Source organism: Dermochelys coriacea, chromosome 1, assembly GCF_009764565.3.
Source record: "Dermochelys coriacea isolate rDerCor1 chromosome 1, rDerCor1.pri.v4, whole genome shotgun sequence".
In the NCBI taxonomy this organism is placed as follows: domain Eukaryota; kingdom Metazoa; phylum Chordata; order Testudines; family Dermochelyidae; genus Dermochelys; species Dermochelys coriacea.
In genome coordinates, this window is record NC_050068.2 from 140,951,450 (window position 1) to 140,965,997 (window position 14,548).

Consider the following 14,548-nt stretch of genomic DNA (forward strand, 5'->3'; position numbering starts at 1 on the left):
CTTCATCGAAGCCTCATGTACCATAATGTAGCAGAGAAATGTTCATTTAAGAATTGAAGAAAATTTAGTTGATATTTTGTGCAGTAACCACCACAGTATTTTTACAAGGGTGTTTATAGTGTATTAGGTATTTCTACAAGGAACATTGGATTTCTTAGTGTGCAGTTTGTCCTAGCTACATGTGGACTGGCAGGGCCAGCCCACAACATTTTGGCACCTGAGGCGGGGAGCTCAAATGATGCCCCCATGCCACCTCGCTTGGGCCAAAACTTTGAAATGCTGGGTCCTAGTGGTGTCCCCCCCACAGTCTGGCACCTGAGGCAGCCGCCTCAGTTTGCCTCATGGTAAGGCAAGCCCTGTGGATTGGTTACTCAATCTATCTTTCACAGCTGCTGAACCGTAACATGATCCATGTTTTCTCCCCAGTACTGGCCACAGCTTGTATATCAAATGCTTAAACTACTGCTACAATCTACATTAAGCATTAGGAAATGGGAACAAAAACATTTTGTGGTGGTGAGATGTTTTTTTCCAACCTGTCTGATGCATAGAGAAGAATTAACAGGCTGAGATACCCACTAGTTTGACAATTTAGCATCCTGGTGTCTTATATGTGAAAAAGCAGAGTAAACAAGACAGTTAGAAGCCCTACTCTTTCTACCTATGTTTAATAAGGAGAAAAAGGTGGTAATCTACAGTAGCAGGCTGATGAATGTTGTCTTTCGCGAAAAGTAGGAGTTCTTAAATTTCACACCAAGAAGGTAGATTAAGGAAATTAATTCCTGTGAAGGGCAAGAGACTGTGACCTCAACTGAGCAAAGCTACTCCTCAAAGCACTTAAACACATACTTAAGTCCTTTTGTAATGGGATGTAAGTATGTGTCAAAAATTAAGTGCCTTGCTGAATAGATATGGACAGCTGAATCGGGACCTATAAGCCTTCCTGCTCTTACCTGTATATGCTGGTATTCTGGAACACAATTTAGGATTCCTGTTTATATGTCCAGTACAGCATGTGCTGATTCACCCATTGCCGTTCAAATACAGAAGTGTCTTAGTGTTCAGCTTTAGTACATTTTTTGAATGCTTTGGATTGCAGTAATTTCACTGTAGAATTCACCTTCCACTAAGAAATGGTTCTCTTTTTGCCACTGTGCTATGTTCAGTAAGACTATTTTGTGTACATTTTATAGCACTTAAAAATAGTTGGATTTCTTTCTCTCATTGTTTTCAGTCAATGAACCTTACCCACAATGTGGCTGGTTTTTAGTTACAGAGGAAAAGGGACTAGCAGGTATGCATTGCCTGGAAATATGGTGCCTAACATGTTCCCAGTCACCAAAATGTGTTTAAACCAATAACTCATACTTTGAAAGTAACAATCCCCTTCACTGTGTGCTGTGATTTTGTACAACCTTGTGAGCCATGTTTGGTTGTTGATTTTCCTGGCAGTTGTTTAGTATTCCATGAGGTGAAAAAATAATTAATTGTGTCTATAAATAGATAAAAAAAAATCGATGTGCTTTTCTGTCAATTTTTCAGTTTTTTGTCCATGGGCCTTATATTCCCTTTATTTACTCCCCTTTATGTTTGTTTGAATTGGGGTAATGAACATATCAATAAATATTACCTAAAATTGCTACACACTTACTCCTATTAGTGCCACAGGAGCAGCTGCAAATGTTTAATAAAGCATTCATTTAAAAGTTTCTTTTATTCAATATAAAGTTCATTGGATTTCCTGCTTATAGTGAATTAAACAGTCCAATTACAAGTGCAAGTAAAACATGGTATATGACAGTTTACCACCATGATTCTTAGATGGGATACTGACACAGTTACATGTACTACAATGCAAACTACTATGTTTTTGTTCGTTTGTTTGGGGTTTTGTTTGCCTTGCCTCTCCTCTCTGAGGGTTAAATTATGATACAGACTGGATTATCCTGAAATTTTTTATCCTAGAACAAACTCTCAAAATGAGTTCTGGTTATTAAGCTTAAATTATTTTGCACACTTGTCCTCCTTGATCTGATTCTAGGATAAGAATGGCACCTTAGATACTAACAAATTTATTTGAGCATAAGCTTTCGTGAGCTACAACTCACTTCATCGGATGCATTTGGTGGAAAATACAGTGGGGAGATTTACACACACACACACACACACACACACACACACACACACACACACACACACACACACACACACACACACACACACACAGAGAACATGAAAAAATGGGTTTTATCATACACACTGTAAGGAGAGTGATCATTTAAGATGAGCTATTACCAGCAGGGAGGGGGGGGAGGAAAACCTTTTGTGGTGATAATCAAGGTGGGCCATTTCCAGCAGTTAACAAGAACGTCTGAGGAACAGTGGGGAGTGGGATGGGGGGGGGAAATAACATGGGGAAATAGTTTTACTTTGTGTAATGACTCATCCATTCCCAGTCTCTATTCAAGCCTAAGTTAATTGTATCCAGTTTGCAAATTAATTCCAATTCAGCAGTCTCTCATTGGAGTCTGTTTTTGAAGCTTTTTTGTTGAAGGTTAGCCACTCTCAGGTCTGTAATCGTGTGACCAGAGAGATTGAAGTGTTCTCTGACTGGTTTTTGAATGTTGTAATTCTTGACGTTTAATTTGAGTCCATTTATTCTTTTACGTAGAGACTGTCCAGTTTGAACCAATGTACATGTCAGAGGGGCATTGCTGGCACATGATGACATATATCACATTGGTAGATGCACAGGTGAACGAGCCTCTGATATCAGTGTGGCTGATGTGATTAGGCCCTATGATGGTGTCCCCTGAATAGATACGTGGATATTTCCCCATGTTATTTCTCCCCCCACCTCACCCCCCACTGTTCCTCAGACATTCTTGTTAACTGCTGGAAATGGCCCACCTTGATTATCACCACAAAAGGTTTTCCTCCTCCCCCCCCCCGCTAGTAATAGCTCATCTTAAGTGATTACTCTCCTTACAGTGTGTATGATAAAACCCATTGTTTCATGTTCTCTGTGTGTGTATATAAATCTCCTCACTGCATTTTCCACTGAATGCATCTGATGAAGTGAGCTGTAGCTCACGAAAGCTTAAGCTCAAATAAATTTGTTAGTCTCTAAGGTGCCACAAGTACTCCTTTTCTTTTTTGCGAATACAGACTAACACGGCTGCTACTCTGAAACCTAGGATAAGAATGAGGTTAACTCTAGGCATCACGTTACTTCTACTCTTATAAAAGTGCTCGTTTCTATTGTCAGTAGTGGAACTTAGTTACTGCATTCGTTAACGTTTTTGTTAGTAAGACATTTAGGTCATACAAATACAAATTGTGTTAAGTGATGCATTTATTTACACACACTTTCATTTTCAAAACAACAGCTCGGAGTAGGGGTTACCAATACTTTGTCTTGACCAAGTCAAATCAAACAGAAGGTGGAGGATAAATGTGGATGTGTCTGATTTATGATATTGAAAGATGTATGGTGTGGAAGTACCAAGTTTATGCATCCTCATGGATACAAAGGAACCATTGTTCTTTTAGTGTTCTGTCTTTTAGTTTTTTAATGTTTTCTTGAACTATAATTTTCATTTGTTTGCAAACATTGGTTATGTATGGCTGTTGAGAAGAATAATCTATAACATACAGAACAGTAACATGAGACTAAACCATTGTTAATTAAGAGGCATTCTTTTAGCTGATTCTTCTCCCAATTCTGCAGTGTGAATTTAATAGTGAACTTATCCACTTTCTAAAATTCCTAAAAGGCTGTGATATCATTAGTGATTTAATGAAAGTCCCAATTAAAAAAAAAAACCTTCTATGGCTCTTGTTTTTATTGACTTTGTCAAACAGCAGTTGGAAAGAACTATTACTCTAAAAAGTCTGACAGAGAGAGTAGATAGGAAATGCTGGGGAGGCCCGTGGGAGGGAATCAATAGGCTTTATAGCACTTCTTGCATAATTGCCTCATTTTTTGTGGATGTTGCAGAGGAAGGGAATCTTCAGAAAGGTTTTGAATGGACAAAGCATAACCTTATGAAAGACTGGGAAAGAGATGGTATTCCGCACATATAGAGACAAACATGGAAAAAGTTGTAGGGATGGCTATGGGAGAGGTGGGTAAATGGGGCATTAAGGCTGATGTCACTTCTGGAAGTGAGCGAATGTAACAGGGCCCCAATCCAGTACAGCATTTAAGCATGTGTATAACTTTAAAGATGTGACAAGTCAGACTAGTCACATCCTTGAAATTATGTACATACTTAAGTGACAGATTTCAGAGTAGCAGCCGTGTTAGTCTGTATTCGCAAAAAGAAAAGGAGTACTTGTGGCACCTTAGAGACTAACAAATTTATTAGAGCATAAGCTTTCGTGAGCTACAACTCACTTCATCGGATGCATTTGGTGGAAAAAACAGAGGGGAGATTGATATACGCACACAGAGAACATGAAACAATGGATTTATCATACACACTGTAAGGAGAGTGATCACTTAAGATAAGCCATCACCAGCAGCGGGGGGGGGAGGGGGAGGAGGAAAACCTTTCATGGTGACAAGCAAGGTAGACTATTTCCAGCAGTTAACAAGAATATCTGAGGAAGAGTGGGGGGTGGGGTAGGGGGGAGAAATAACAAGGGGAAATAGTTTTACTTTGTGTAATGACTCATCCATTCCCAGTCTCTATTCAAGCCTAAGTTAATTGTATCCAGTTTGCAAATTAATTCCAATTCAGCAGTCTCTCGTTGGAGTCTGTTTTTGAAGCTTTTTTGTTGAAGGATAGCCACTCTTGGGTCTGTAATCGAGTGACCAGAGAGATTGAAGTGTTCTCTGACTGGTTTTTGAATGTTATAATTCTTGACGTCTGATTTGTGTCCATTTATTCTTTTATGTAGAGACTGTCCAGTTTGACCAATGTACATGGCAGAGGGGCATTGCTGGCACATGATGGCATATATCACATTGGTAGATGCGCAGGTGAACGAGCCTCTGATAGTGTGGCTGATGTGATTAGGCCCTATGATGGTGTCCCCTGAATAGATACGTGGACAGAGTTGGCAACGGGCTTTGATGCAAGGATAGGTTCCTAGGTTGGTGGTTCTGCTGTGTGGTGTGTGGTTGCTGGTGAGTATTTGCTTCAGATTGGGGGGCTGTCTGTAAGCAAGGACTGGCCTGTCTCCCAAGATCTGTGAGAATGATGGGTCGTCCTTCAGGATAGGTTGTAGATCCTTGATGATGCGTTGGAGAGGTTTTAGTTGGGGGCTGAAGGTGATGGCTAGTGGCGTTCTGTTGTTTTCTTTGTTGGGCCTGTCCTGTAGTAGGTGACTTCTGGGTACTCTTCTGGCTCTGTCAATCTGTTTCTTCACTTCAGCAGGTGGGTACTGTAGTTGTAGGAATGCATGATAGATACTTAAGTGCTTTCCTGGATCAGGGTCTTAGATGCTAGCTGAGAGTGGTAGGTCAGAGGAATGTAGAGTAGTTTGCTTTTGAAGGAAGAGGGCAGAAGTTGAAACTTTATACAGTTGGCTGGGGACTTAAAAGAAGTGGGGAGGATGTGTTCTGACTGGCTGTGGAATGCCTTTTTACCTGTTGCATTTTTGGTGGATTCAAATGGCATTATCATGCATGTGAGGAGGTTGTTGTGATAATCAATACACAAGGTTATCAAGATGTAACAGTTATGTGCTTCTATTTAGGTTCGGTCTGTCCTGTCTGGAAATAAATTGATAATTTTAATATAATGTAAAACAATGTTACACGCCTTACTGTCAAGGTGGACATTTTATTAATGAAAACAGGATTTTGTGTGTCAAACAGGCTTCAAATTGTGTCCATCATGGAATTTGGCCAGTGATCCTATACTAAACATCCTAGATGAAATTTTCAGAATTGATATAGGAGTGGAAGTCTCATTGAAACTCAATGTTTGAAAATGAGATTAGTCTCACCCACCTTGTTTCTCACCATTTGTTGTTGATTTTAGCTGCTGGAATGAGACAATTCCTTACTAGTTTCCTGCCTCCCCTGCCGCAAAATTCACTTACCCTTACTATTGTTACTAGTTTCACTTTGTATTTTCAGTGTCCATTTTCTCATTTTTGTTTTTATGTTCCATTTGTTTTTGTTAAGTTACATTTGCAGTCCATATGCCATTTTTTGTTCTTTAATTTGAGTTAAACCCAATTTATTTGGGTATTTTCAATGTTCTTCATTAAGAACAATGCTAATAAAGGCTTCATTGTTGTCTTTATGAACTGTGTAATCTAACGAATAGTAAAAGTATGAGAGATCATGCTGCATTAGAACCAAAAGCCTACCATAGAATTTTGTTTGGAAAAATGCTAGAGGCTTTGAGCCATCAAATAGATTCCAGCTGTGTAATTTGAAGATCAAATTGTAATAACATCCAAACATAAAGTAAAATAATTCCATTTGTGGCTTGAACTCATTCGTTCTAAATAATGGTGAGAGTTCATAAATGGGTATCATCTTTTTAAATCATTGCTTTAGAAGGCTTGTCTCATCTTAACAGTGGCAATTGTGAATGAAAAATAAATACAAATATTTCTGAAACAATAAAACAAACAATAGTCTTGTTTTAAGAGATTATAGTTCATAACTGAAGAGTTAATTCAGGTTTCAAACATATAATAAGTTCATGTTTTTACTGTAATTTGGTTAAGGTAGGTAGGGGTGTGTGTGTGTGTGTGTAGGTAGACTTTGTATACTGTACACATGTTGTTGTAGTGTGTGTATATATAAAAGCTGCATGTAAATAGTGATTGTAGCATTTGACAAGTTGCTTTTGTCAAGCACCCTTGAACTCCTGACCTGCACTCTGTCCACTAATCCCTCACTTTCAGGACTGCTTCTAGTTTTCCTAGCCTCTGCACAGCTTCTACCAGCCATACTTCCATTATAAAAAGAACACGCTGCCAGAGGAATATTACCTTCTTCCATCTAATATATGGAATTTCCTCCCCCAGAATTACATCAAATTGAGGTACATATTCAATTCTGAAAAATTGTATCTTGTGACCTATGAGGGCTAGAATGGGAGTTTTAAACCATTAGAAAGGGGAGGAGATTCCGTTTTTCTGTTGGGGAAACACCACTAGTTCTTAAGAAAGTTCTAGGATAGCTGACTTAAAAATTGCAGTATTACAGAACATGGAGAAACTATTGTAGAAACCTATAAGAACTATCTAAAATGTACTAGTTATGATTACTCTTGTCTACAGAGCTTTTTATTACTGAACTCATGGTTACTGGACTTTGGCTGGCTTTACAGTATGAAAAATATCAACAAAAATGGTAAAACTCTTTAAACATTTCCTGTAAAGTATGTGGCATACAGAAGATACATGATGACATAATATAAAGCTTTTATTGATATTCATTTGGGGTGGCTGCATTACTTACATGATGTAATCTCAAAGCTTATTGAGCTTATCTCAAATGAGTAGCAATAATACCTTTATATCAAAGCATCATGTGTTTTCTATACTTGTTCTTTCAGTGTTGTGTGTGTGTGTGTGTGTGTGTGTGTGTGTGAGAGAGAGAGATTTAACTGATTGGGACATGCAGGTAAATGAGCAACACACAAAGGATGGATTTTAAGCAGCAGGAAGTATTGTTGTTCATATTGGAGGGAAGCACTTCCCGCTCCCATATAATAGGCATTTATCCATGGCAGTGTTCAGGAGTCCCACTAAACAACCAGTAACTCGATGTAGACCCACCTAGGCCCACCCCTTGGATTCAGCTCACTTCTGAATCCTCCCCACCTTTTCCCACATGGAGGGATATAGAAGTTGCCAAAAGAGGATATCAGTCTGCAAGGACTTCAGGTCTCCTTTTTTCCTATTGGCAAAACCATAGATGCCAACTCCATGGGTGCTCCAGGGCTGGAGCACTCATGGGGGAAAAAAATGGCGGTTAGCCCCCCTGTCAGTACCTCCACCTTCCCCCAGCGCCTCCCACCTGCTGCGGATCAGCTGTTCTGTGGCATGCAGGAGGTGCTGGGGGAAAGGGGCAGGAGTGAGGGCAGGGCATGCTCAGGGGAGGGGTGGAATGGGACAGGAAGAGTTGGGGCGGAGGTGGTGTGGGGGCAGGGCAGGGTAAGAGTGGGGCCTTGGGGAAAAGGGTAGGGGTGGGGATTTGGGGAAGGGGTGGAATGGGGGCGGAGCTGGGATGGAACACCTCTCAGCATATTAGAAAGTTTGCCATGGGCAAAAGGACCACAAGCATGATATTTACTTCTTGGAGCTGGTCCCTTTTAACCTTTACCTGCAGTGGACACTGGCCACAAGTTAAACACTCTTACTTAGCTAATATTAAACATTAAGTCTTATTGTTATAACCTAACTGTACCTCCATGATGCTGTAAGGAAGACAAAAAACTCCATCATACCTCTTGTTAGTTTTGTCCAAAGGGAAAAAAACCTTCCTGATACTGAAACAAGTGATCAGTCAGACCTGCAGCATCCTAAAAAACATGGCACGAACATTGCAACAAAGGGGAGGGAGAGTGGAGAAGCTAGCCAGAGCAAGACATGCTTGAAAAGCCTACAGGAGTTTAACTAGGTGGTGGAGGCCATGAGACCCAATTGGTTAGCTCGTTCACCCATCCCCAGCCAGTGGTTAGGTGATGGACCCAAAGGGGGGGCGTGTATGGCCCACATACCTACAAGCACTGCATCCATCCCAGGCAGTCCATTGAACATTCCTTCCCAGTTGATTGTGGACAGATACCATCCATGTAAAACTTCAATGTGCCTAAATCCTCATTAGCAACATGCCTACTGTTAAAATCTTGGACTTGTCCTGTAGAGACTTCCAGTCCTGCCAAAGAGTATGATAGTTTGTTTAAAGTGGAAAAGAGACATAAGTGCTAGACTAAGATAACTTGAGACCAAGTCTGTATTTGAACGTAGTTCTTCAATAGTGAAAAGGGAGGACTGCTGTCCTTGGAAAATGTATCTTCAGTAATATTATAAAATTCTTAAACAAAGCCCCTGAGATTGAAAAATCATGGCTCCAAATCAACCTTTACCTCTGCTTCTTAGAAAGTCTATTCTGATTGTGACTGTTTTGCCCTTTTTAGAAGCAGACCTAAGGGCTTGACCCAGAGTATTTCTATTGACTTCCCTGAGCTTTAGTTCAGACCCTAAGATACTCAGTACATTAGCCAAATGCATTAATGACTGTATTCATACCTGGGCACCAGCTGTACAACAGATGGAAACAATAGCTTTTTTTTTCTCAGTAAGTGTGCGCTTAGACTACCTCAAAAGATATGCCCCTGTATACCTAGGATTCGTATGGTAAAGTGGAGGCAGTTTCAGAAAAGCTACAGGGTTTTGAGGAGATGATGCCTCTATGATTAGAACTTCTCTCAGAATGATTAAAAAAATCCTGAAAAGCAAAGAAGAGAGTTGAAGTAGCCATTTTCTAAAACTATGTTCTGGTACATACATCAGAAATATTGAAAATCCATTGTTAGCATTGTATTATTCTGTCCTGTTAAGAATTAGTTTTAAAGCAATCTGTGTTTAAAGTGCATTATGTGCCACTGAAGTGGGGAAAAAATCATCTTCCCCTAGGAACATTCTTTCTTTTTCTTTTTTTTAGATCACCTTTTGCTGCTGTGACAGATTACTCAGTAACGAGAAATAATGTCATACAGCTCTGCCTGGAATTAACAACAATTGTACAACAGGTATGAGACTATACACTTATTCTCATTTGAATTTATTGTTGCCTATTTAATGGTAAGTGGCCCTTTGCCACTAAAATGAATCATTTTATGTCACCCATTTTTCTGTGTCCAGTTATAGCATAAAAGGAAAACTGTTTGTTAGTAAAACACTTTTTAGAAATGTCTGTTTCAATATCTGCATAACTTTGATTTTGGCTGTCCTATGCATGTTCTTCTCTCCTGTGTTGCAATGCTGAGCTTTATTTTGAATTCCTTCGACTATATAATTGTCAAGTTGAAAATTCCTATTTGATATTCTATTTTACTTGTAATAGTTTCTCACTTATTTTTCATTAAATGGAGTAGTTCAGAAGATTTCTTTGTATTACTCTGCATTTGTGCAGTCACCTTCCTTTTTGCACAATTCACAATACCTAGAATCTTCTGCAGATAGTGTATATTTTCTGATCTGTCTAAAATGTTGTATATTTTCTTAAATAGTTTTCTTAAATTTGGTCTTCAAGAGAGCCACACGCAGTTACTTAGTCTTTTGCTTAAAGGTCTGACTTCACTTTCCCCAAAATAGAAGGGAAAATTGCTTGCATTCTGAGGACGTATATAATATAGAAGCTTCCCCAGTTTCCATAATTTTGGGGGGGATTTACTGATGAAAAGTTCTATAGAACAATAATACCGTTGTGTGTCTGCAGTGTAGATCTGTCCCCACTCTTGGCTATCCTTCTTCAGGTAAAAGTGAAAAGCAACTTTTGCTATAGTCCAAACCAATGTTGTACCCACTCCATTAGATGGATTAATGCTAGAAATTAAAGTAGTTCTCTTCAGCTGAGTGATATACCTTTGATTCAAACAGCCCAAAGATCTGTCCTGGTGTTTTCCAGTGCCCCTATGATTAACATGGCTGTAATCAATTGCCTTTAAATCTTGTTGATTATTTAGGTTTAGTTAATACCCCTGTTTATCTAATTTTTGAGGGGCCAGTTGTGAATTCCCATTCAACAGTGAATTAATTTTATAGGCTATCCAGAGAGTCTACCCTATTTTATCTCATGATATTTTTGTTTCTTAAAAATGCAAAGCTGAAGGACTGCTTATTTGTTAGTTAGGATTCCTGACTGGAGAGTAGATGGCATGAGGGATTAGATAATAAATTCTGTATTTTGGATGGATTATTTTTAAATGAAAGGATGGTTTTGTTTGCTTAGGAATACTTTAATCCTTGTGAGTTGTTGTTCATTTCTATGAACCTGTGGTGCCCCTTGCTTTTTGATTTGACCTGTGCAAACCCAGTAGAATTCGGCTTGCAGTGGTGTATTGACAAAATCAAACCTGTAGTTTGGGTCTGAGGGTTTTATTGAAGGCTGGAGTTGTACCTTCAGGCGTGTTGGAAGTTAGAGCTGAACAAACTGAAAACCACAAGAGCTCACTCAAAACTTTAATCTTTCCTGCCCCCAAAATTACTCCATATCTACTAACCCCCCACTCACATACTGATTCTATTTATTATTAGTGTTCTCAGGATGGAGTGCTGGTAGCTGCTTCCCTGGGCCTATTCCTGGTGATTAAGGGGTACCAGTTAACTGCCCTTTCCATCGTCTATTTTTTGGTGGGGACAAGAGACTCAAAAGATTCCTACTGACCAAAAATGTTCAATTTTTCAATGGAGGTTGGGAGGCATCCTGGTTTCTCTCTTCCCCCCTCTCCTACTGCTTTCCAGTAAAAAGTGGGAGGGAGACTGACTTGCCTGTTGCAGTAGGCTGTGCTCTAAGGCCAGGGATAGAATAATAGAAGATTAGGGTTGGAAGAGACCTCAGGAGGTCATCTACTCCAATCCCCTGCTCAAAGCAGGACCAACACCAACTAAATCATCCCAGCCAGGGCTTTGTCAAGCTGAGTCTTAAAAAGTTCTAAGGATGGAGATTCCACCACCTCCCTATGTAACCCATTCCAGTGCTTCACCACCCTCCTAGTGAAATAGTGTTTCCTAATATCCAACCTACACCTCTCCCACTTCAATTTGAGACCATTGCTCCTTGTTCTGTCATCTGCCATCACTGAAAACAGCCGAGCTCCATCTTCTTTGGAACCCCCCTTCAGGTAGTTGAAGGCTGCTGTCAAATCCCCCCTCACTCTTCCCTTCCTCAGACTAAACAAGCCCAGTTTCCTCAGTCTTTCCCCGTAAGTTATGTGCCCAGCACTCTAATCACTGTCTTGGCCCTCCGCTGGACTCTCTCCAATTTGTCCACATCTTTTCTGTAGCGGGGGGCCCAAAACTAGATGCAGTACTCCAGATGTGTCCTCACCAGTGCTGAATAGAGGGGAATAATCACTTCCCTCGATCTGCTGGCAACGCTCCTACTAATGCAGCCCAATATGTCATTAGTCTTCTTGGCAACAAGGACACACTGCTAACTCGTATAGAAACTATGGGCTTCATTTTCTATTGCCAGAGAATACCTAACTACCGTGCCAAGCCTTATTGGACTCTACTTACTCAAAATAATGCAGGGCTTCTGCAGTAGAAGGGGGTTGGTTTTTCTCTCATGTCCATATGGGAAGTTGTGGGAGAGGGAGGTCAGATGGCTTTCCTTACCACTCAGAAGGCACCGAGACAGGGGCAATGCCCCTGTCTGGTGGCTCACCAAAAATGAAGGAAGAGGGCAGCTGTCAAGAAATGGAGTGTTGAGGCATGGGTGGGAGGGAGGTGGGCCAGTCAATTGGCTGGTTCGGGGCACAGAACTTTTGTGAGATTTCACCATTGTGAAAACTAACCATTTGAATGGCTTTATTCTTTTGCTATGAACTTTTTGTCCAGCTTGGTTTGACTTATATTTGTATCTTGTGCAACAAATATGTCTTGCCTTGGTTGTATAATAAATTCTTTCTACTTCTTTTTTTAAAGTCAATAATTTTACAATTCCAGAATTTGATTGAGTTTGCATTTCATTTGGCTAAGAGAAGAACTAGCACTCTAGTTGGTTTCTTTGTGCTTTAAAGTATGTGTTTGTCCTACAAAACTTATTAGAGCCCTTCTTGTGCTTTGGGAAAAGGGCATATCTCAGAGGATGGCTGTGTGGGCATCTCTTGCCAAAGTTGCACCTGTCACTATCTGTAGTCATGGCTGTAGGTCAGGAGTAGTCAATTATATTTTTGTCAAGGTCCATATTTCTTAGATAAGGTATAGTCAAGGTCCAAACTCCAGAGAAAATAATAAAAAATTATAATAATGATAACAATAAGTAAATAAAAAGATTTCAGGGTCTGTTCAAAAGTGTGTGGTGGTCTGAATTTGGCCTGCGGTCCATCTATTGACACCCTTGCTTTATGTCGTTGTCTATCACTTAATGTGACTGAAAATGCCTCCTATTTCTTTTCACAGGTCTATTATTTTTTTTTTAACTAACTGGGGAGCTTGTAATGTATCAATCATTTCCTCACAAATTCATTGCCCTTCTCATTACTGCCAGTTCCTTACATTTTTTGGAAAGAACATTCAACCTTTGAAACTGGGGAGGTTTGAGAGTTATTCACCTACAGGAGTAACAGCAAATTTTATTCACTTGCCACAGCAAAAGAGAAGACTCATCCACCCCAAAGGTAACATTAAGCCCCAATCAAGAAAGTGCTGCAGCACGACACTTAACATGTGCTGAAACTGTCTTGGGACTTTAGTCAGGACAGGGACAATGACAAATTCCATTGCTGGTCCCAAACTCATCTGTTCTGATTTTTATTTACAGCACATATGTTCCATCCCAGTAACTTAGTATCTATTCACTGATCTTTTGTTTCATATGATCATAGAGTAAGGCCAGAAGAGACTACTAGATCATCTAGTCTGACCTCCTGTATATCACAGGCCACCAGCACAACCTAGCACTCTCACACTAAATCCAACAATGGCAATTAAACCAAAGTAAATGAGACCCCCAGGAGACTAGACTATTATGTGCAGGTAGAGAATAGGAGGGATCGAGGTGCACCATTGCTCAAGGCCCCCCTCAATGGCAGAGAAATGATGAAGTGAGATATACCCAGATAATCCTGGCAGGTGAGCTGCATCCACATGCTACCGAGGAAGGTGAAAACGCCCCGAAGTCTCTGCCTCATGGAAATTTCCTGCCTGACCCCATGTGTGGCGATCAGTTGGACCCTGAGCGTATGAGCAAGAACCAGCCAGACTAGCATCTGAGAGAGAGAACGGTTTATGCCACTTCAGAGCCCTGGCCCATCCTGCCCAGTGTTCCATCTCCAGCCTTGGTCATCCCTCAAGCTTCAGAGAAAGGAAATTAAAAAATATCCCAGAATAATTGGCGTAGGTGGGGAGAATCTCTGCCTGACTCTTGCTGGATGAAGCAAATGAAACCCTGGAACATGAGCTTTAGGAACATAAGACATAAACCAGAAGTGAGACCCAGGGCTGTTCAGCCCTGCCTACCACCATCACAAGTAATTCTATCAGATGGCTGAACTCACGAATTTGTCTAGCGCGCTCTCTCAAAACTAACTAAATTGTTTGCCCACACAGTTCCTGTTGGCAAACTGTTCCAGAACCTCATCCCTCTTATGGTTAGAAACCTTCTTCTAATTTCCAGTCTGAATTTGTTTACGGCAAGCTTATATCCCCCTTGTTCTTGTTCCAGCATTGTCCTTCAGCATAAATAGCTCTTCACTCTCACTAGTGTTTACCCAACTACTGTATTTATGGAGAACAATCGTATTCCTTCCCAGGCTTGTTTTTGCTAGACTAACAAGCCAAGCACTTCCAGTCTCCTCTCATAAAATGGGCCCTCCATTCCCATGCTCTTCCGAGTAGATCT

General features: G+C 40.4%; 1 protein-coding gene across 9 annotated transcripts in view; it reads left to right on the forward strand.

Moving 5' to 3' along the window:
- CNKSR2 (connector enhancer of kinase suppressor of Ras 2) overlaps positions 1-14,548 on the forward strand; it is a 384,996-nt gene that overhangs the window by 83,681 nt on the left and 286,767 nt on the right. For all 9 annotated transcript variants that reach the window (XM_043504745.1, XM_043504743.1, XM_038375840.2 and 6 more), the window contains one exon: positions 9,644-9,731. In XM_043504745.1, the coding sequence (XP_043360680.1) occupies positions 9,644-9,731 (88 nt within the window). The remainder of the gene's footprint in view (positions 1-9,643; positions 9,732-14,548) is intronic.